A 24,189-nucleotide genomic window follows, 5' to 3' on the forward strand; every position below is an offset into this window, starting at 1 on the left:
ATAAACTACTCCCCTAGGAGCAATAGGTGTAATAGTGTTCAGCCTCCAGAACTTAATTACACCAATGCTAAATTAATTGGACTCGCAATTTATAGTTTATCATTAGAAAAGCACCAATAAGACATTTGGTATCAGGGTTTATAGTAATTGTCAACCCAGGGCAAAAGTTGTCTGTTCCTTAATGAAGTAATTAGCTGAAGCCATTGTTTCAAAGGCTTGTAGTGATTGCAAATTTGACTTTGTCTGGTCACTGGGTCCTTGGATTTATGACAATTCATTTATCTCAGCACAGTCTTCAAACCGTGCCAAGACTTTACTGTAATAACTGGGAATGCTTTTCACTGCATTTGTAAAAATAGTATCCGTCCAAGACAGACGTGCAAGGCCACGTTCAGGTCCGGCACAGAACTGGTCGCTTTATGAAGGGAGGAGAAAAGAGGGCTATTTGAAATGGTGTTTTTCATGTTCAAGGTCACAGACTGGTTGTTCTAATGACTATGATAATGGAGTGTGTTTTTTTCTTTAACTAAAATGTTCTGGTAATTCAGCACCAAGCTTGTGCCACGATGGCCTTTTCAAAAGTTCACACTTCCCTGTTTTTAACTAAGAGATAATCACACAACCATCAATTTTGCAAAGAAATCAATGTGACATTTAGAGCACATTTGGACTTCCTTCAATGCAAATGCACCAGACAGTTTAGACCAAATGGCAGAAACCCTACTAAATCCCATTAGTGCCTTTATTTTTTTCAGTGTATGAAGAACGTGTTTTTGTGCCTTTATTTTTTTCAGTGTATGAAGAAGTGTATGAAAGTGTAAGAAAGAAAAAGGATAATTAATGTGATATTTCCCGGTTGAAGTAACAGCTTTTCTAGATGTGTGTAAACTTGATATAACTTTACTACTTTGCAATAAAAATATTGTTGGGGCATTTCACAGGCCCACACATATAGTGAGGGATATTTATGAAACTTGGATTACAGTTTGAGATTAGATTTGGTCTGAGAATTAGGATTGAGCATATATTTGTAATACATTTGTGAGTCCAGGACACAAGGCTGAAGAATGTATTCTGTATTCAAAATGATCTCAAAACACAGAACCGGCATGTGTGCGTGTGGAGGTACGTGTATGTGTGTTGTAGGTGCCACAATATTTATTGCCCCCTTCTGACCTCCCCATACCTATAATGTGTTATTATAATACCATAATGTAATCCTTTCTCTCGGCCCATCTCCGTGTTTAAAGGTTTGAGCCTTGAGGCCTGACAACCACTGACCTTTACCACTCTGGGCACCTATTAACTAAAGGAACAAAATAATCCTTTTCTTATGCCCTGTATGTGTGAAGTCAGTACGTGCAGCAAAAGGCCATGGTGTTGCTGATATTTGCATATGTTCCAAGATTGGAATGTTGCCACAGAGCCTTCAGATCAACAGACAGGTTTTATCTTCTGAAAACCAGGAGGTCGTGTTCTTCTGAATGTCGTTGCTTCATGCGGTCGTGTTCTTCTGAATGTCGTTGCTTCGTTGGTTCACGCTCTCACCCTGTTGTGAATATAACTCAACAGTTTATTACTTGTTCTATTGGCTGTATTTTTAACAGTGTAAAAGTGTAAATAAACAACACATTGATTCTGTATGTTTGTATGTATATATTTATGTGTGTACATGTATGTATGTATTTGTGTCTACATACAGTGTATACACACACACACATATACATACATATGGCATTATGCAGATGGATTCCTGCCTTGCTGCAGCTTCTAGACATGTGGTTTTGCTAATGATCGATACAATGCAAACATGTGCTTGTTTTTTAGCACGGGAGGCAGGCTAAAAATATCAACAAATTAGTTGTAGAGTTAATTGAAAAAAACATAACAAACCCCGGTCTGTGGCTGTGCCTCACTCGTGTGCAGTCATTTTTGCTGTATGGTTAATTCCTGTGAAACAATTAAAATAGCTTCTGTTTAGGAGAGGAGCTGTGGAAGGTAGAGATAGGTTGAAGGAACGACTCCGAGGTCCATTTTCATAATTACTAGTATATTGTGGTGCCAAGCCTGCCTGCTTGGATAGCACTCTGAGAAGGAAGGCGGCAGAGGAGAAGATGGCTGGAATCTAGGAGGGATGGAGCGTGTGGGGAGGGAGAAAGAAAGGAGAGGAGAGGAAGGCGTAGAGAAATCAATACCTTTTTTAAGGGGAGGGGATAGGGGATGTGTGAGAGATGCTGCCTGACCCCTGTGGCTACGCTGCCAGCCTCAGCGTAAGGCAAAAGATGTAACATGAAACAACTACAGCACTGCCTTCTGCAGAGACACACATAAAGTACATTCTTGGAGGTACTGACCACCGTCTACAGTAAAGTGCTCGCAGCAAAATCAGTAGAAATCAGTCTGGTAACCCTGGGTTCCTCAAGGCCAAAGCACAGCATATCAGCAATATTGTAAGCGGGTAGGAAATGTGGACAGTTGCCCTCTGCCTTAGAGCGAGCGAGTGAGTCAGCTACTTGTTTTTGTTTTACCTTCCGCTTTTAATGTGCTGTCACTGAATGCAATCTGTGATGCTTTTCCAACATTCAGGGCTTCAAATGTAATCATAAGAGCATGTTGAAGTCAGGTCCTGGGCTTGAACTCTGTTCTACCGTCAGTCAAACACGTGCACATGCCGACTGTACAGTACATACTTGACTTGCGTTCATTATGTTCAGCATTCTTTATGGTTTGTTTATATTGCTTTCAATTACCTCAGTGTTCCTGATGGAACTCCATAAAATGTTATATTGTGGATATAATTGTGTGACTTCCTGCAGGGAAAGGTTGAAATTTCAGTGTAAATATGTATGTGGTCACTGATGGAATTATTCTGTCAGTGGCATTTAGGTTAGAAAAAAAAAGAAAAGAAAAATCTGAAGTGCAGTTAGATGTAAACAGATTGCCAGTGTCTCCTCCTGTATTACATCAGGTAACTCCTCTCCTCTGTGGTGTTGTGTGTGCGTGTGTACCCATGTACCTGTCTGATCTGTTGTCATCCACCTCCGCTTTTCTCTCATGTTCTCTTCTAACCTCCACCCATCTGCTGTGCTGCTTCACCTTCACTTCACTGCAGCAAATTATCATATTTATCAAGAAGCCAGCCGTGGATTATAGCAGGGAGGTCCGCAACTGAGCTCCGCAGAAACAGCCTCTCAAATAAAAGACATTCTGTCAGACTGTTACGCTGCTCAACCACAGTAAGCAGAGAAACTACTGTCTGATTTTCTCTGCTGTGCTCTGAGGGATTGTAATGACAGTGAATTCAAATGTTTAACTGAGGGCTGTCTGATTAATCGTGATAAACTTCTGATTATAAATTATGTTCAATTATGATATAAACAGTAACAACTATTTTTTTCTGTATATTGCTGAAACAGACAGACAGTCAGCAGCAGGATGAATGTCTCTAACCTGTCTTTATTTATGACTGATCCAAACGATGGAATTATTATTGAAAGAATAACTCAAATGTATTCTCTGTGGAGTCAGGTGGAGTTCAGACATTACTGTGAATCATGGAAGTGGCTTGTAGAATGCTGTGAGTTGCTAGAGTTGCTTTTGAAACTTCAGTGCGGTTGTCAGGTATTCTCACAATCCAGTTGACAGTTGTGTCAGTCAGCTCCTCGGCTGTAGACTTGTTTACGGTCCTGCGCTCAGTGATGCTGGTTTGATGCGAGAGAGACCTCTGACCTGAAGATGCCATCTACTCTTGATGGGCATTGAAATGGTGTTTGAGGCTGCAGATGCTTTGGGAGAAAAGAAAAGCCTTTCCTGCAGTGTGTGTAAATGACGTGTTTTGAAGTATGGATACATGGACGGATGGTTGAATTATTGGATATACAGTCCCTGTCATGGTGCTTTCATATTAAAATACATTACATTTGAACCTGATTAGTCCTTACACATTAATTAACGTGATTAATGCATTCATTTGACATCCCTAGTCTTAGCATAAAATACATCAAATTATCATTAAATTACAGAGTTCAGTCGAGTTGCACAAAATGTCTTTTCAGTTTTTTAAATGTGACTTTATGATAAGGATATTCCAATAGGCTGTGAAATCGACAGTGCACTGTTATATTCACCCTTCATCTGTGTTCAGGGCTTTTATAATTCAGCTGTAGGTCGTGGAGCATTTTTATAAAAGTGTCTGTCGGAAAAGATAGATTTCAAAAAGGTTTTGAGTACTTGATCTAAACACCAGCGTACAGTACACAGATAGAAGTACTCTAATGATGTATGACTCTGCACGCAGTGAGCACAAACAAGTACAAGTTCTGACACTGCAGCCAATAGCACTCAATTAAAAGTAGTGCTGTCAAAATGGAGGCTTAATCAACTAATACACTGGGGAGAGGCATTAAACACATTATAGGCCAATTATTGGGAAAGTAGATTTCACTTAAAGAAGGTCAGAGAACTGTGGTCTGATCTCCCTTTGAAATAGAAATGCACTTTATACCACACTGAAGACTTTTTGGCAATTACATATATTGATACTTGTGTGATTTTTTTTTTACCCCAATAAAACACATGATAAATATTTAAAAATGTTCGTAGTCCTAACATTACTTTAATTTTACAAAACGTCACCTGATTAGTTTCGTTGCTAGCATTAAGGGACACATTTGTCTAGTGGACACTGCTCAGATGAATGATCCAGTTCAAGTTTACATTACTGGGGTTGTTGTAACACAAAAGCCTGTATTTAGTCATTAGTTTTTTTACTTTATGAAACTGGATGCTCCTGTGAGTGTGGATATATCAACACCAGGGAATCAATACTCCATCACTCTGTACAGTGAACTGTGTCGGGTTTAGTGAAGGTGGTGTTTGAAACTCATGAAAAAGATTTAACAAAAAAGTCTTTAAACAAATTCTTTATATTTTTATGGCATAAAATATCTGCACCAACAACATTCCTTATGTTGATTTCTCTGTTGTAATTTGTATTTGTGTTTGCATTTGCATATTTGACTTCCTTTCTTTCTGTGGGGTTCTTCAGAGAGAGAGCGTGTTTCTTGGAGGTTGGCACTAAATCCCAGTCAGCCACATATTAGTGGATTTGTCACTTAGTAAACAGTGACTGGAGCTCCTTTCCATTCTCAGAAAGTACAGCCAAGTGCATTAGAGTCTCTTACAATTTAGGTCTAACGTGTCTCTTAGGCAAAGGTTGATGAGGAGATAAAAATCAATCTGTGATCAAGTGACAAAAAAAAAAAAAAGCGTTAAATTCACTTGTGTCACTACATGATTTTAGTGTCTAATTTAACAGTAACAGTTGGATTGACCCAAAAACAGACTCTACAAACAGATGAGTTGAAAAAAAAAATCAAATAAAGTCACCTTTTTGTTATTTAAAAGCCTTATGTTGTATGTGCAGCATGTCTTTGGATGTTTCCCACCCAGGGGGCGTAGTTCCCGAACCGTTCCTAATAAGGTTTGATTTTCAGAGGTGTGGAACACGGTCAATCTCAGCAGGTTCTCAGCCTTGATATCCTCTGGAGACTTAAACCTCGCACAACCTTGACAGTTGCTGTTACCTAATGTCATGCACCCTCACCTGTTGCTGTCATTTTCACACCATACATTGCATGTGCAGGCGTCACCGCTGGGAGCTGACAGGTCATGACTAAAACAAATAGAGGCGCTCCGGTGAGGGCAGAACTGTAATTGTTTCACAGTGTGCATAATGTATTCCCCTGTTACGTGTTCTGCTCCATCTATGTTGACAGACTGATTTATTTACTGATTTATTATTTATTTACCGTGAATGCAGGTGTGTGTGTGTGTGTGTATGTGTGCACCTGTGTGTGCTTGCACTTGTTACTCACTTAAAACCATTTCTAGCGCTGGAGCTGCTCCTTGTAGTTCTTATGGAGTACAAAACCCGACCCTAATGGAGCAGAACCTGAGTTCTCTTCTCACTGCAAACTAACATGGAACTCCAGTCTTTCAAGATTAAAGACTGTTTTTCAAGTTTTTCTTTGGTTTTATCGATCATTTCTATCCAACTTACAGTAACAGCCTACACTATTTCCTGTAAATGTAAAAGAAAGAAAGGTGTGTCTTGAAGTCAGTTCCGTCTCCTGTGTTGAGCCATGCATTCCTTGATAGTCTGTTTTGCATTTTCATGGTGGAGGTAATTCTATTACTCAAAGCAGTGGACTGAATAAACTAAAGTTAAGTTCTCCTTCCGCTGCGTTCGCATTTAGATGAAGAGTCCATATTCTATAATGACGAAATCCAACAGGCTATACAACATTAAGCTAATGTTGTTTGCTACACTAACCACAACAAAAGTGAAATAGACTGCACAACACATACATTGGCCTACACTGATGTAAGGTCAGTTATAAATATACAATATGTACTGTATATATTATACAATATCCAACTTGAGAGTTAATGAATAGAATAGAATAGAAATAAACAAACAAACAAACAAAAAAAACACAAAAAAAGCAAAATCAATAGTTCTTAGTTTGTGGCTATAATCAAGCATTGAGCCAGGCTGTTCTCTGTCTTCGAGAAATACCATGCATTCCCCTAAGACCTTTCACCTTTGTTAATGTAACTTTTGTTTTTGTGTGAAAAAAAAAATGTTGGGCAGGCATTGACAGCAGTTTCATTTGTGTGTTGCTGCACTGGCTCTCGCCCAGATCTCCCTTTGTTAGGGACTAAGCAGTGAGCGTGATCCTTGAGGGTTGGCTGCTCTACAGCCTTCACTCACTGCAGCCATCAGAAGGCCTCGGAGGGCCAGAGCAGAAGAACTGTATAAAGACAACACTGTCAGTGAAGAGACTGAGGAGAGACTTACTTTGTGAGAACAATACCGCATTGGATCTAAATAGAAGATGCATGAACCCAACATAGATTTGTAACTTGAGGAATAAAAGTAACACTGTTATATCAGCGTCATGATGTCAGATGGTTTATAAGAATAACAATTAAATTATCTTCTAGGTAGATCAGTATCGCCTGATCAGTTAATTATAAAAGCTCCAAAGTCATTAAAAAGTTGTGGCCACCCTGCAGTGAAGATAACCATACTGGAATTTTAATACAGTGCTTGTTACCCACAGACAGATGTGTTTTGAGCAGCTTCTCTTGTCAGTATGGAACACCTCAGTTTCTCCACCACATACACAGACATAGTGTACCTGCAAACAACGCACATTTTTTATAATTCACTCACACTCTTTTTTTTTTCTACAGTTCATTTTGATACAGTAGCATCCGAGCTAACGTGACCTGATGGCACCACTGGATTAAACGGATTTCAGTATCGGTCCGGCCTTTGAAACTGAACCAAAGCGGCACTTGCCTGACAGAAAGTAGTGCCAGTCTGTATTAGCACTTCCACTGCTCACACGTCATTGTTTGAGGCAAATTGAAGTAAATCAAATTTGTTTTAGAGGACTCTTGCTTAGAGCCCTGTCTCTTTACTCATGACAGCAATAGGCACGGTGATGGATTGCAGTTCCCTACGTGAGGCTGTGTGTGTGTGTGTTTATGTGTGCGTGTGACGAAACCCCTGTTGTGAGGACATTTACTCAGGCTAAGATCACTTTTTGAGGGTAAAGGCTGGGATTGGTAATTAGAATGTTTAAATTAGGATAATGAGTAAAGAAGTGATTTATATTTGTCACAGCTATTCAATTGTCTCTCTCCCACTCTATCTCACTGTCTTATCCACTCTCTCCCCGCCATCTTCTGTGTTCGTCTCTACACTTATATCATTGGTGACGCTCAGGATATTTTTTTTAAAGAATTTCAGGACCCGCAGTTGTAATAGCATCTACGATATATTGAATACTGTTGTCATAAAGCATTATAATTGGTAAGTGAGAACGTCAACCAGGAAATGAGCTGCGTGTGCCGTCAGGGAAAGTTACACTGATGCAAGGACAGGTGTAAATCAAAGCTTCTTGTTATTTCAGATATAAAAATGACTTTTTTTATACATGCAGTAAAGCTGAAATCTGCAGCTGCCACAGCAGCCGTGCTCGGAAGCACATCCTGATAAATGTATCTTTATGTTTAATACAGAATTGTGTTGGGCTGTTTATTTTTATGGAGAAATAATCAATTTACTTTTTTGCTGCAACTGTGAGCTGTGCTCCACCCTCTGATATGAGCCTCCGCTGTGTGACATCCATTTACAACATTCAAGGTCTTAAACAATAGAAGAACATTCCCTCCATTCCTTATCTGTGGAACACACAAAACCAATATGTCATGTAAGGGCTACGAGTGAACTGGAATGGATATATTGCTGTGGCTTTTCCATTTGAGTCTGCACACAGCACATTTAAATGTAGTCAGAAAACTTTACCTTTAGCCTTTGGCGCGGCAATAATACATTTTAGATGGATTGGAGCTGTTAAAAGTGGACAAAGTGTTCTTTGTGAACTGCAGGTATATTGTCCTTGTGGTATGTTTTTGGCTGTGGCTGTGGCTTTGGCACAGCGGCAGAAGATTAGGCATCTTATGGGGACGGCAGAGACAGGTGGTGGAGCAGTAACCCGGAGCCAGTCTCAGCCTCTCTAGGTCCCTTTGCAAAACTCTGCTTGTAATTGTACACAGTAGAATCTGGGAAAGTGAAACCGAAAACTCATTGAAATAAACTTTACAGTTATAAATAATGTAAGGTATATATTTGTTGAAACCTTAAATATTTATACCCTATATCATCTTATATATTTTGTATATATTTTAAATATATATATAAATATATATATATATATATATGAATATATTTATAAATATACATAGTATTTATACATTATAATTTATATTTAAATTAGCATTTAATTAATATATTTTAAATTGTGTACAAACACTTTATTCATATATTTCATATATTTATATTCAATATTTAATGTTTGAAACAGTTAAAGAAAAAAGAGGAAACAATTTAATATCAGTATATATTAATATGTATTTCACACCTTTTGGTTAAATCATAAAAAGCATCACCTTTGTGTTTTAACACTCTCCTCTCATTGTCACCTCGTGCAGGTGGCCAATTTGGCGTGCTCCATCTCCAACAACGAAGAGGGCGTGAAGTTGGTCCGTATGGCTGCCACACAGATCGACAGTTTATGCCCCCAGGTGAGACCTTAAAGACAGTCTGTATTCAATGATTTGTTGAGCTAAAGAACTGACGAAGGGGAAAAGTCATTTGAAATCACAAACAACGGTAGTAGAAACTGTTCTTCCAAAGGGGTCAGAGTTGAGTGCAAGCCTGCCACAGAGTGCGGTTGGCTGCGGTTGAATCAAAGCAGTTTGTTAGAATGCTTCCCTGCAGGACACTTCACAATCAACTGTGCTATTAGTGCAAAGTGGAACCACCGTAGCTGATCGCTGATTGCTGAGACGCATAATAACCAACATTTGCAAACCCTCTGCTGACACAAGCTGCAGTTTTTAAAGCGCCTCTAGCATTAGCGTAAGCACAAAAACAACTGTGCTTAAAAACGTAGGGTTTTTTTCATGCCGTAGCAGCTGCAAGTCTGACATACAGCACAACATTGACCTTTATTTAAACTTAACTTAAACTTAATTTTTATTTAACTGTCTTCTGTAAAGTTTCATGGTACAGGGATGATTTTTTAGGTAACACCATTCTTCAAAGTCACATTGGCCATGGTTTTCCAGTAAAAAGAAATCTTTACACCTAATTTAACTGTCAACAAACCAGAGTCCAGTTTACTGCAAAGTGTGATCTTAAAGGAAACAATTAAGGAAGGGTCATTTCTTTTAAAGCACAACTGGATCCGAGGGATTTCAGCAACATCCTTAAAATCAGGGTTGGGTGGTTCTATTCCCAAATAACTTGTTCCACAGATTCTAGCCAACAAAACAACCAAACAACCTTTCAGGTTAACAGAGATGTCTAGCTTTATCTACTGTATCATCCTATCACCGTATAAATGTTCCTTTGGGTCAAATTACCAGTGGCGTTCCAAAATCTTCCAAGTGGGAATGATTACAGCTGCAAACAAGAAACACACTTTAAGAATTACTCTGGATTTAGTGCCTTGTTGGCCAAATACTTTCCTCCTGATTTTTCAAGAATAAATAAACCAGACAAAAAGGCAGTTTAAAACAGAAGGATTTGTTTTATATCTCTCCAGATGGAATAAAACTGCAGTTTTATAACTGTAAATGTTGAGACACAAGAATAGTCTCAATGTGACACAACCTGATGCTGTGTTTGATTTACCAGATGGTGCTACAGTATGACAACATCTACTAAGACAGGACATGACTCTAAATAAAGAAAGTTATGATTAAGTTCAAATAACAGCTGTTACGGTAATACAGTTAACGCAGCGTGTTAAGGATCTGACAAACAAGAGAGCTTCTATGAAAACATGTTAGTGTTTGGGTTATGATGGTTTCTCAGAGACCATTTAATAATGTTGACACCTTAGATTTGATCTTTCGAGTTTGGTAAGGTAACCTTTTTCATGACACTTTCTGTCCTCCCTATTATTTTTATCCTAATTAAATACTTTATTAGAATTTTTGTTTTTGTAGTATATTCACTAAACAGTGAGCGTTAGGCATTTTCACTGTTGAATCTCAAAAAAAAAGATCATTCTTTAATGATCTAAGTAGGTCTAAGTAGTTCCTAAAAAACATATAAGAGTAATAAATGGCTCTAACAGATGTTTACGTGCCTCGCCGCACTGTGGTATGTTGTATGTATAGTTTCCGCCCGTCACCAGTCGTCTGCCCTCTGACAGGCTCATATCAGATAAGAACGACCCTCTTGAAGCCTGGCAACCAATCAAAATGACAAATTGCCATCTGTTACTCTCTGACACTCACTGTTTCTTGGAAAGACCAAAACCAAATAAGAATTTATTGTGCAGACATAAAAGCCAATGTTGTTATACGCCGTTGAACCTCATTCTTCTGTGACAACTTCCTGGCTGTAAACCCTTCAAAGTAAAAAATACTTTCTTTTGTTCACTTTATGTCCTTCTGTTTATTTCAATCTCTTAAGAAAAAGATGGTTTCCTTAAACAAATATCCTAGTAAAAAATACACCCTGTAATTTGACTCCTAAATCAAAACCCTGATAAATATCATCTCACGTAACAGGTTATCAACGCCGCGCTCACTCTGGCTGCACGGCCCCAAAGCAAAGTAGCCCAGGACAACATGGATGTTTTCAAGGATCAGTGGGAGAAGCAGGTTCGCATTCTGACCGAGGCGGTGGATGACATCACCTCGGTCGATGATTTCCTTTCTGTGTCAGGTACGAGATTTCAACCATGTTTGACGCACAATAACATGATTCATCAGTTGACTCAGACCAAGGTGTACGAACTGTACGACGTCTGCTTTGAACAAATGGTTTCAATGTAAATTACAATTATGCAAAAATCAATTGACCTCCACGGAGGAACACGTTCTATTAATCATTATTATTATAATTATGCCGCTGCATTTACTACCATTGTTTTTTTTCTGTCTCTAGAGAACCACATCCTTGAGGACGTCAACAAATGTGTAATTGCTCTCCAAGAGGGAGACGTGGACACTCTCGACCGTACTGCTGGAGCCATCCGGGGACGAGCCGCTCGCGTGGTTCACATCATTAACGCTGAGATGGAAAACTATGAACCAGGCGTCTACACGGAACGTGTGTTGGAGTCAATCAAGCTTCTGTCTGAGACCGGTGAGTGCACTGTACTGTATACAAAGCGGGTGTGGCACAAGGAGCTCCACTTTAATTGCATTGCGTCTCACCAAATTGATTTACACAGTAGCTTCCACAGTGGGCTGAGCCTGCATCAAACACTGTGTTACATGGTTTTTGGCAAGTGGGGTTACTGTCCTGAGCAATTGTGTCTCTCCCTCTCTCTCCCTTTCTCCCTCTCTCTCTCTCCCTCTCTCTCTCTTTCTCACAAACACACACAAACATAAACATAATCTTCTCAGTCTTACGGCTGACTAACAGATACTGCCTTAAATACTTGCCCGTTCTCTGCTACAGTACATTTACTTTTATCTTAGTTTTTGAATTTTTTTTTTATTGCTTGAAACTTGAAATGATCCACTACATTCTTGGTGAATACATTAAACACAAAAAAATAATGTTTCAACAGGATTCAAAAACAAAAAAACTATGAAATATTTAGTTTTTATTTAAGACCATTTTCCATAGAAATAATTGACATCATCATCAATTCAAATTAATTCTCTGTTGACTAACGAATTATGAAAAGACATAAACTTCTAAAATGAATCTGTATATTTCTTCTTTTTGCCTAATACGGATTAGATAGTTTTCTGTTCTAAGGAAGTGAAACTGGATCATTATCCACAGTTCACCTGGTGGTCTTTCATGGTACCTACAACTATTCACCTGTACTAGCCATAGTCTTGGCTCTGGTGTATCATACTCTTATTAAAAATGAAAAAAAAAATTCCACCCAGCTAGCAGAGAAATGTGATCTCATCTTCCACTGCATCTGTGTGTGCCAGAAATTAGGGAGAGGGATTGGTGCAGTGTGTTATTTTTTAATGAGTTATTTTGTCTTGCGTGACATTGAATAACAACACATTCTTACTCTACAGAACACATTTGTGTTTCTCCCATTAGAGGATGTATATTTGTCTGTTTAGCTCTTCACGTTCATGTGCCAGGACAAGTGAGAGAACCACAATCAGCTTCTTTGCCTGATAGGTAAAAAGCCACAAACAGCACTGGGTGAGTCACGTGTGTGTGTTCACACAGCCATCTGTCTCACCCCCCTCTTCTGGCACTCCTCTCAACCCTAATAGACTTCCATAGTAGCTGTTACATGATATCTTAAGCACATTCCCTTCTATTATTGCATAAGTCAGCCTAATTGATTGGGGTAATTAATTGATGAAGTACAGTGGCGATATCTTGTGAAATCCTAAGGTCAATTTTGTATGACCATGACCTTATCACATGCTGGGAATATGTAATTGTGCTACTGTTCTTTTAATTCCCCGTGGAGAACGGAGCTTGTTTCTAGAGCAGCATAGAAAGATAATGTCAACGGTGCTAAAGAAAAAAAAAAGAGGTGAAAGAACCGAATCAATTGCTGCTTGTCTTTGGTGGAAATATTTCTTTACCTACAAACAGTAGGTACAGTGATGTAGAAGAAGAACAAGAAGTCAAAATGTGCAAAGGAAAGCTGTAAAAGAACACAAGGTTATTCCTCCACATATCCTTCGTTTAAGTCTAGACTCCTCTTCAGATGATGGTTCTACATCATAGAATTTGGTCTTTAGAGAATTCTGGGTGATGTCTACAGCACATCACCCAGAATTCAAAAACCTGTCTGACTACCTCATTTAAAGACTGGAATAGAGTCTCTTTCAAATGTTCTTTTAGTTTTAAAGAAAAGTAAAAAAAAAAAAAAGAAATGGTGTGGAGCAGCACGGCTTCAGTATTTTAAATACAATTCATTCACGTTTGGTTAACGGTTTGATATTTTCTTGACTTCCAAATGGTTCACTTTTTAGGATTTAAAACCAGATCAAATGAAACATAACACAGTCCAACACATGATGAAGATATCATGATGAAACCTGTCAAACCCGGTGGAGATTCCTGAGGGTTTTGTCTTCACATGTTTTGGTTCAGAAGCACGAAGGTTAGGCTTCCTCAGGTACAGTGAGAAAGGAGAATGACTCAACCGCTGTAAGAAAGTGAAGACATGATCAGCAGGTTATTTAAAGACTGGGTCTTCCTGAAATGGTGCTGGTCATCAATTTTCCATCTGTTTTCATAGAAGAATGGAATTTAATTTGTTTTTTTTTCTGCAGGTTGAAACTCAGAAAAAAAATCCTACAATGTTAACGGCCCTTTGAAAAGTCTGTGCACGTGTAAAGATGTGCAATAAGGGACTGAAGACTTGTGATTTTTTTTCACGCCCACCTATCTGATAATAAAGTCAGTCCATACGATGAGTCATTTATGACATCACGTATGAGAAACTGCAAAAAAAAAAAAAAAAAACAGTTTTGACTTTTCGACTCCTCCCAGGGGATGGTCGTTTTTTTCTCCTTGGTGAGTGGTCTGCATGGTAGACTTGAAATCCCTTGTTTTAGTCAGAAAAATAAAAATAAAAAAAATCCCTTGGAGATGTAACATCTTTCATAGAACCTTGGGATTTGATTTTTTGCTTATCTTAAATGCTGAGCAAGAGCAATCACCATTCATCTCTCTCTCGCTTTCTCTTTCTCTCTCTCTCTCTCTCTCTCTCTCTCTGTGTGTGTGTGTCTCTCTCTCTGTTTCTATCTTCCTACTTACCTCTCAAAAAAAAACCCAACATTTATCGTAAATTCACAGCTTCTACAATTCTCAGGTGAAACTCGTCGGTGCTGCAGCGTCTCATGTTTGCCGTAGAGCCAAACACAGGATTGTCTGCACAGATAAATAGCTGCAGTAGGTCTGTAGCCTACTTAAGCAGTAAACCTAGCATTAAACTGACAAGACGATGAATGCCCACCAGGAGTCAATTTTAAGAACGCCAGCATCCTGTCTTGCTTAACCTTAAGCTCAGGGCTACAGCTATACAGTCTGTTCACATGCAGCAAATGGGCGAGGCAGGATAGCTGCATGGCCTGGAGGAGAAATCGGACATTAAACTTTAATAAGACCTCATGTCCACTCAAATGTTGCTGCTAAGTGAGATGTTGAGGCGGGAAAGTGCTAAATATTGTTAGAGCAGCGTGTGATTCGCCCATATTTCTCTTTGATGAAGAGTTGTTTTGTTTCTCCCTCTTGTATTCCTCTTGGTAGTAGTTAGGGTTTTTAAGGGCTACCATGCACATCTGATCTGGACCATAAAGCACTTATTGATCCCTGTGAACTCTTGCCTCCGTCTCCCCTCAGTCCTCACAGACGTGATGTCTATATATTTCGGCACAGTCAAGGAGAAATGTGTAGCTGGGGGAAAAGATGATTAAGTGTAGCTGAACAGAAGGAAAGAATATTGGACCACACACTTTTTTAGACGCTACGGCGGCCAATTAACGAGGTTCTCGCAAAGAAATCAATAGCTGTCACCAGGCATTTCACTTAGTGTTTTGAGAGGGGATTTTAGAGAAATGTGTTCATACTGTCTCCTTGTTTTTCCTTTTTCCAATGGTTACATGTGTAAAACACTTATTCACAGCCTGTCTCTCTCATACAGGGTGTGTGTGTGTTTGTGTGTGTGTGTGTGTGTGTGCACCTTTTCTATTCATTGCACCGGCTGTTTTTGTTTTTATTTAACTGCAGCTGTGTTTATGCCCACGGCCACCCATGCCAATCACAGCCACTTGCCTGCGTTCCCTGCTGCTCCCACATCAACAACAGACACTTATCACAGACTCCTGACCTTTGACCTCGCCTTAATTTGCTCATCCCTCTTTCCCATATTGAGTCTGGTCAAATTTATAGCCGGGCCAAATGCAGGCGGGCGAGGAACAGAAGTCTTCTGTGTTAAGGTGAGTCATAGATACCTGTCAGAGTCCACGCATGGGCCTCAGATTGAAGCATGTCCTTGAGAGCACAGAAATCAATAGCCTAATGGGAAAGTGGTTATGGCCTCTCCCTCCCCTTTTCCTCCTCCCTCTTCCCTGAGACGCTTTTTCTGCTAACTCACTCTCTGCGTTTAAACTAATCTCTTTCTCAGAATGGACAAATTTTGAAGTCGAACATTACGGTGCAGATTAAAAAAATGATATATGGTGTATGTCGGTGTGCCATTTAGAAGAGTGGAGCACATCGCCTCACAGTACAATAAATTCCCACACAGTAAATAAAACTCAGACAGGGTTTTGCAGTGAGCAGTTACACGTACTCTCACAATGCTACTCGCACGGCTTTTCCATAAATCTGAGATTTATGTGAGGCTTCTTAGCCACGTGTCTGACTTTGAATGATAATGTTGATTATGTTTGTTTAACACAGACTAATTAAACCTTATCTTATATGATTTTAACAATATAATATCCCCATGAATTTAGCCACATGTGTGTGTGTGTGTGCACTGTTTTTGTCTCCACTGTTTTTGTCTGATTCTCATCTTAATTTTATGCCAAGATTATTTATTAAGGCATGACCTGGCATTGTCCTTGTGAAAGACCCATTGTGTTCCTGGGAAAATAAATATTTATATTTTTATATTTATAAATATTTCTTCTTATTTTCCCAGGAACACCAATGTTAATTGTACATTGAGATGAGAGTAATTTAAAAGACTCAAAGACAGGAGCGCCTACACTTTTTTGGCTTGGGAGCTACTAGTCAACTAACCAGGCTAACGTGATCTACCGACATTAAAAACATCAAATATATAGTTATTCATATCAACTGAGCATGATTTAAATATATACCTTATACTGTATGTTGGGTAGTGATTAATTGTATGCAGCTGTATGGGACAGTATGAATTCTATTCTTACATTATATGGTCACTTCTATAAAATTACATTTATATTATAGTTGTTTTTATTTGAATTGCCCGTGATCTACCAGCAGGAGCTTGTGTGGTCAACAGGAGCCTGAAAAGCATTTAATTATCTCATAATAAAGTCCATGTTGCTGAATTTCTTAACTTTCTTTTACTACACAGGGTAATGTACAATATAGATTTGCATCTTTACAGCCGGCCCTGCTTTCAAGGAACTAACTTGGAGAGACGCAGTGCAGTACAAATAAGTGTTGCATCTAAACAAATCCAAGAGTGTACAGCAGGTTGAAACATAGTTTTTTGTCAATACAAGTGGATGAAAGTGGTATTTGTATATTAACTGCAGTATTTTTCTTTTTGACCAACTTATTGAAGACTATATGAAACATATCATTGTTTTTGACATTTTCGAAAGATGCATTAAATGACAATTATTACTAATGATTATTAAAATAATAAAGGACTACACATTTAATACTTGAAGTATATGCCATCAAAGGAAAAACAAATCCTACACCTCAGATTTAATTCTCTACATAATTTCTCAAGTGGAAAGAGTAAGATCCCACCCCCACCTCACCCGCTTTACCATCAGCAAATTTGCTCGTTAGGAGCTTAGAGAACATTTAAATATTTCTGTTTAAATCAATTCCCAAAGCGCCTTCTACAATCTACCAGTAAGTGGATTAAACTGCATTAAAAATGAAAAGAAAACGACCGAGGCTTTTAGCTCTGCTTTTATGTGTGGTGTAATGTATAGCCCATGTTTTACATGTGTTTGACTCCGCTTTTGTTTTCTTTGTCTACGTATCTTGGGCTTAGCTGAAACCTTTCACTTCCTGTTGAGAATTAGTAACCATAAGACCAATGAGCGTTTTGATAACTATTCCCTTTGGGGGAAAATATTAAAATTACATTTGAAAGCCTCTGTCAAAGCCTTTTAGATTTTTTTTTTTTGATTTTTTTTCCTGTAGCAAAGAAGTTGAATTAATGCTTGATTATTCTTCTGTATTTATTTGGTGTGCCTCAGATGGGGATAATAATGGAAATATAGCTTGTGCTGGACTATTGAATGACTTCAAGTGGCTTTCGGCACAATTCACTTATGTACAAAAAAGACGGAATGTTTGAAATTTGACAACAAAACCTTCCGTTTCTCAAGGGTTTCCTTTGTTCACACACTGTGTGTTCATCTAAAAAGACTCAAATGAAGCTGCTTTTCCTCAACACCCAGTGTGAGCTGAGGGACTGAGCTAGCAAGTGGATGTCCTTATACTACAACGCTGACGCACATTCAGCAACCTTCTTACACACACACACACACACACACACACACATGCAGCAACAGTCAACCTATTGGATAAACCAAGGTGAAAAAAAGTGATCACAGTCAATTTTTGGAACAGCATGATATCAGTGATATGGAGTCTAAGGGAGGCAGGAGGTTAATGCAAGTGTCCAATTCCAATGACAAGGTTCTGATCGTGTCCTTGACGAGAAACAGACCTCCTCGTTGGCATAGACACAATTCAATTTAATGAAATTTCTGTAATAATCCTGTCTTACCTGTGTGTGTCTCTCATTTTCTCCTCTCTCCCTGTCTTACCTATTCGTCCCTACAGTTATGCCCCGCTTTGCTGAACAAGTGGAGGTGGCAATTGAGGCATTGAGTACCAACCCCCCACAGGCGTTTGAGGAGAATGAGTTCATCGATGCATCCCGTCTGGTGTATGATGGCGTCCGTGACATTAGGAAAGCCGTCCTCATGATACGGGTACGAGAGTTCTTTCGTGTCTCTTTTCAATGAGCAGATGTCGAGTCATTGTGGAACCGCTGTGACGTTTTAATCTGACAACCATTACAATTGTTACCGGTGTGAATAAGTAGCAGATTTTAGCTCGGTTATTTTTATTTATTTTTTGCCCATCTGCTTAGGCAGGAGCAATAATTGAGAAGCAATGAATGAATAAAAAATGACATGATAAACATTACAAAAACAGACGCAGGTGGTTTTGGGTCAATGTCAGTTCTGTGTTATTCAGCCTTAAAACATCTTTGTCATCAGAAAATTGATGTGTTTTACATTACACGGGTGTAAAATGTAAGAAGTAATTACATTAATCACCATGAGTGATGAGATAAATTTGTCATGTGAACAGATTACTTCCAGTAACGTCTTCCCGGTACATTATTGGCAAAGTGACCGTGTTACGGCTGGCAGTAATTGATGACAGAAGCTATTTTCATACAGAAATACATTCGGCCTTAGTCGAAGGAAACTACAATCCCATTAGGGCAGGACATTTTACTGAATGATACGACAAAAATGCTGCATAGTAGCACATGCCTGTAGCTCTGGTGCCTCCAATTACTATTCATTACAGTGCAACATCTACAGTACACTGTCATGAACAGCATCTGTGTAGTATTCTACAGTGCCTCTGTAGTATTCCAGTCTTGCAGGTTTAAAGGTCTAGACAAAACATAATGTCTCGTTGTGAGCCACGAGCTAACCAGAACCAACTGGTTTCACAATCACCCCCCAGTGCACTTGTACTTTCTAAGCAAATCATTTGAATTCCCCCCCTGTTTCTGGTCTCTGATGATGCCACTTGAATACAAAGAACAGAAAAGTACCTTATTCTTTCAGTGTGAGTACATTTCATGCAGCATTTTGTTTTCTCTCTTTTCACTTAAGCTCTGTAATAACCTGTTTTGAATGTTCAAGAACCAAATCATCACATTGGGTGAAACTCTTACAGTACATGTAAAAGAGTGTGTGATACATGTCTGTGTTTCCTCCTGGTTTAAATCAGAAGAGCTCTTTTAAAGAAGAAGCTCTGTGCACTAGTCCAGAGTTCCCACACAGCATTAACCTCCTGCCATTATGGTAGTTTACGTATGTTTATGGTAAAAAAAAAAAAAAGTTTTTTTTTTCTTCACTCCAATTTTCTCAGGGGTCCATGCCCCCTACTTTGACACCAACGACACTAGATTTGGCTCTGTTTTGTAAATATGAACGTGCAAGCGTGTGTCCGTTAAGGTCTATTTGAGAAAAACTAGATATCTTGCAAAATTTACTGTACCTTTGCGGATAAATGATTGCTTAGTAAATTATCACGTGTCCTTGTCAAGATCGCAGGCTTAATATTCACTGTAAATGTTCCCTGCAGGTCACCACCGCCCAACGTTACGACACCTCTGGTTCTTGTAAAGCTCCGTGGTGATACATTACAGGGCAGATAATAGATTCAGCACAACTCTACCCAGCACATTGACTTCATTACTACACTCGGCCAGGACCTGCCATCAACATGTACTGGGTGTGTGGTTGAAGTTCATCCCAGTGACCCACGTACATTTAATTTAATCATTGTGATTAAATGGTATGTGGATAAAATACCTTCCAGTGCTGATTAAAAGTACAACTGGATCACATTGAGGTAATAAAACGTCAGCTCAAAAGTTGTAGTAATGATGACTTTACACCTGTACATGTTTTGATCCATCCTCTGCTCTGCAGCAGGGTAACCATCCGTGCAGTTGCCATGGTGATGGCAGCCCAGTTAGAGCTGAAGCTGCAGAAATCAACCATTCTAGGTGGAAGGAAACTTGTTAAGCCACTGATCCTAATTTGAAAGACACTCCTGTGAGGTCTTTGTAGCCAAATATGCAGTTGATGTTGACGCAGCAACGATTCCCACGAATGTCAGACAGCAGAAATCAGCTTTGAGGACAAAGTTAAAATCTGATTGGACAGCTTTGTGATGCATGTGCATGTTTTTTTAGTTCTTATTGCCCTGTGTTTGACCTCCACTCATTTGTATGTCAGCACACACTGTTTGGAATTAAGTATGTCATCCAGTAATGTCCTTCGCAAGAAATGAATTTCATTTATAAATCAATATCTGTGCCAAGTTTAGATCAGACCGGCTCAGCTGCTAAGGTCCTCTGATTGAATCTCTATCTCACTTATTAAAAAAAGACTCAGCTGTGTCCACAGCAGCAAAGAAGAAGTTTCATCAGCCTTTATTGTCCATATGCAAATAATTAAATACAACATTTGTCATCTGCGTGTAACCCCATTTCTGGGCAGCAGTGGGCAGTTTCTGCAGCATCTGGGCGCAAGGCATTTGGTGCTCAACATAGCAATACAGCCAAGGTGGGATTCGAACCAAGAGGCTCCTTATGTTCTTCCTAGGTTAGACCAATCACAGCTCACTCTGTTTATCTGTATAGTGTTTCACTGTGGCTTGGTTCACTGTATGATTGTTTGTTCTTCCGTCCTTGAAACACTTTCCTGGTTGATTTCTTACATAAAAAAACAAGTCAGCCTCAGTCCAAAGCCAACCCACTCAGGTGTCCAAGGGTACAATTAGGTCATAAAGGTAAAAAACACCATTGTACTGCACTTATTTGGAACATAGCACGGGTGGCAAATACGTTGGTTAGAATATACTGCAATAATCTTACAAGAGCATCTTACACTCGTATTGAGCGAGTTATTACAAATTGCACTTAACAATACTCAAAAAGCAGTGTCTGTTCCTCGGGGTTTGCTATCGCAACGTAATTACCATAGAAAGAAAACATTTCTCCCGGCGCTCATACAGAGCTCTTTCTAATGGTGTGTTTGTCCGAGAAATAGTTACTTTTGAATGGATTGTTATTAAACGAGGCTGCGTACACTATCAATAAGTCCAGAGAAATATTCCTCTCTACAGCTACTGACTGTGCTATTTGGAACATAGAAAACCAATGAAGCATCCTGGGCTGCTGAAAAGCTAAATGAGTTTATGGACAGGAAGAAGTTGCAATGGATTCTCAAGGCATCGTAATTCTGAACCGGCAAATGTTCAGTTTAATGAGGAGATTTAATGAACTTATAACAGAAAGAAAGAAAATCAGGATTTAATAAAAGTTTGAGAGGAATATCATCACAGTGAAATTGGATTTATTTAAATGTGCTGTGTTGTCTTCTTATTTACAAACAAATTATGTAAATTATTCCTGCAATAATTTTTGTAGATAAGGTCGCCGTGTTTAGGATGTGAACTCCTTAAGGGAGTGCTTTTGCAGTAAAGATATAGAAAAACAAGCACATTTTGTTTAGTGTCAGTGCAGCTGACTTGGATTGATGGTAAAGTTGCTTTGAAGATAATGTCATCTTTTTAACTTAACAGTCTAACAAAAAGTTTTGCTCCCAGATATAGAAACCCATTGACACACCGTACCCTCCTGGGTAAACCCACCCTGCATTAACATGCCTTAGGAAGTCAACAAGGCAGCTTCTCACATCACCTAGAGATAGGTGTGTCTGTTTCCTTTTACCTGCTGTGTTTGCTGGGTGGTAATCAGTGTGATCACACTTACCTGTGTCTCTGACGTTGATCTCACTCATGTCACCTGGTGGCCTGGGTGTGTTTATGTACCTCTCTCCCTCACTCAGTTGTTGTTCTGTTGTGTTCAGGTTATTTGGTGCTGTTCTGTGTGTTCTGTGTCTGTGCTTCATGTTTGTAGTTCATGACCGTTGGTGTTCTTGCCCTTTGATGTCCAGTAGAACAGCAGTAAGTTTGTGTGTGTTTGCACTTTATAAATAAACTTGCTGCACCTAAAGAGACTGCGTTTTGCTCCCGCCTGCTTCCTGACATGTCAGCACGTAACAGAGAACCTTAGAATCTATGGTTAACTCCACTCTCAATCTCTGATGTGGCTCCAGCATAGCTTAGCCGCTAATGGAAACGAAGCAGAGATGTCACATGTAGTGGGTTTGGCTCAATCCAGTACTTGTCTAATATTTGTCAAAAGTTTGAGATCGAACATTGAAAAAAATAAAATAAAATACCTATAGCCTGTCCGATCCAGAACCTAGGCCCAAATGGTCAAATTAATGTCACTTTAATGCTGTAAACAAAGTGTCCTGGTAAATTTGATGACCTTGAAGACCTTAAGATCATTTTTATCATGTTTATAATATTGTAATTGTGCACATCAATGTCAACTCCTAATGCCAGTGTACCTCAGATAATTATTTAAACCAGATTAATTTTCAAATCTTGATGTTCTGTTTGTATTACAGTTAATCGTCATCTTGTTTTTTGCTGTCAGAAAATTCCACAATCACTTTTCTGAAGTGTTACTCTGTGTTTTTTCAATTAAACCCATTCTTTGCTAAAAGGAGGAAATCCACACCTTGACAGACCAACAAATCCATCTTGTTTTTGGTATTCCCCTTTGTTGTTATTGTGCGTTTGATCTACTGTTGAGGGAGCATACACCAACTGTCACATTTCAGAGACAGAACACACTGTGACATTTGACTGGTCTCTGTCAGAGTTTCAACTCCCAACTCCTAGTGAGCCACTATAAACTGAAAATGACACCAAAGGCGAGCATATCTGTTCCCGAGATTCTCTGCACAGCGGGACGTAGACATTAAAAAACTGTTCTCTTTTTCTCTTTATTGTTGTCATTACTCTTCTCATGACTGAATGCCTGCTTTGTGATTCTCCCAGACACCAGAGGAGCTGGAGGACGACTCTGACTTTGAACAGGAGGACTATGACACTCGCAGCAGGACTAGTGTCCAGACTGAAGACGACCAGCTTATAGCTGGACAAAGCGCCAGGGTGAGTCAGTGTTTACCTCCCTCCTGTGCTGCAGCATCTCAGATGTTTTCTGCAGTACAACATTGCAACTGCAATAAACAGTACTGTGTACCAGTATATGAACTGAATCTATCCGGGCTTACTCACCTCAGGCTCTGAACACACAAGGAGCACCATTCAGCTACTTTTACACACCACCATGAAAATCCATTTAAATATTTTCTATCAAGTGGGATTATTTAAAAATACAACATTTGTCAGGGATGTCAGGTGTAAAATTGAAGCCAGAAACAAACAAGCAATTACGAAATTCCCTTCAGATGTCCGACAAAACACACAAATACTGTACAGTACTTTGCCAAGGCTTAGGCTCCGATCGCCAGGCTCTGGGATTTGTTGCATAATTGCAATTTTTCACGAGGGGCACAGCTTAAAAAACATTAAGAGGGCATCAATACATGCTCCCCTCCAGCAGCACAGAGGCCCTCGCGGTGTATTGTGTGTTAAATGGATTGTGGATGGCAAAAGTGAGAACTGGCCAAATTTGTCTCTCCGTGGCACAGGCCTCCATTATTCTACCAGGGCCTCTACACACTGGTGCACAGTTTGAAAAACTGCAGAAATCGTCGCTCTTACGTATGGGTTATATACAGCCACAACTTCTGTTGTGGTGGGCTTTGGGTGCAGTTGTACAAAATGCCAGTTCAGAAATCATTTCAAAATGTGTGACAAAGGGTTTACGAATATAAATGTTCACTGTTCATTTTTTTTCTCTCCTTCTCACTCCTTCAATATTTTTGAGACCCAACTTATTTGAAGTAACAATGAAATTAAGACTTATTTATTAACACAACTTATCAGTGGTTATAAATGGTCACGTAATGACAGTTAATTAACGAATTAGTTAACAGTTTACGGTAGATACTAAGTTAATTTTTGAGCCTAGTAAAGAGGTAAAAATATGTATTTAATCATAAGGTGAATACTTGTTTATTTAATTGTTTAATAATTTTAATCATCTAAACCAGGAGTCTTCAACTCAATCAAACTCAATTTTAAAACAGTGTCACGAGATTATG

The 24,189-nt window shown here is 39.1% G+C and overlaps 1 protein-coding gene across 3 annotated transcripts in view; it reads left to right on the plus strand.

Annotated features, from left to right (window-relative positions):
• The window catches only part of ctnna2 (catenin (cadherin-associated protein), alpha 2), a 188,176-nt gene that overhangs the window by 147,805 nt on the left and 16,182 nt on the right, over positions 1–24,189 (plus strand). For 2 of the 3 annotated variants that reach the window (XM_017035265.2, XM_017035266.2), the window contains exons 10-14: positions 9,067–9,159; positions 11,161–11,317; positions 11,540–11,740; positions 18,125–18,276; positions 23,018–23,131. In XM_017035265.2, the coding sequence (XP_016890754.1) occupies positions 9,067–9,159; positions 11,161–11,317; positions 11,540–11,740; positions 18,125–18,276; positions 23,018–23,131 (717 nt within the window). Of the gene's footprint in view, positions 1–9,066; positions 9,160–11,160; positions 11,318–11,539; positions 11,741–18,124; positions 18,277–19,675; positions 22,169–23,017; positions 23,132–24,189 lie in introns of those variants that run through there. The other variant, XM_025058226.1, reaches the window with a different exon arrangement.

Source organism: Cynoglossus semilaevis, chromosome 9 (genome assembly GCF_000523025.1).
Source record: "Cynoglossus semilaevis isolate Cse_v1.0 chromosome 9, Cse_v1.0, whole genome shotgun sequence".
NCBI classification, from domain to species: Eukaryota; Metazoa; Chordata; class Actinopteri; order Pleuronectiformes; family Cynoglossidae; genus Cynoglossus; species Cynoglossus semilaevis.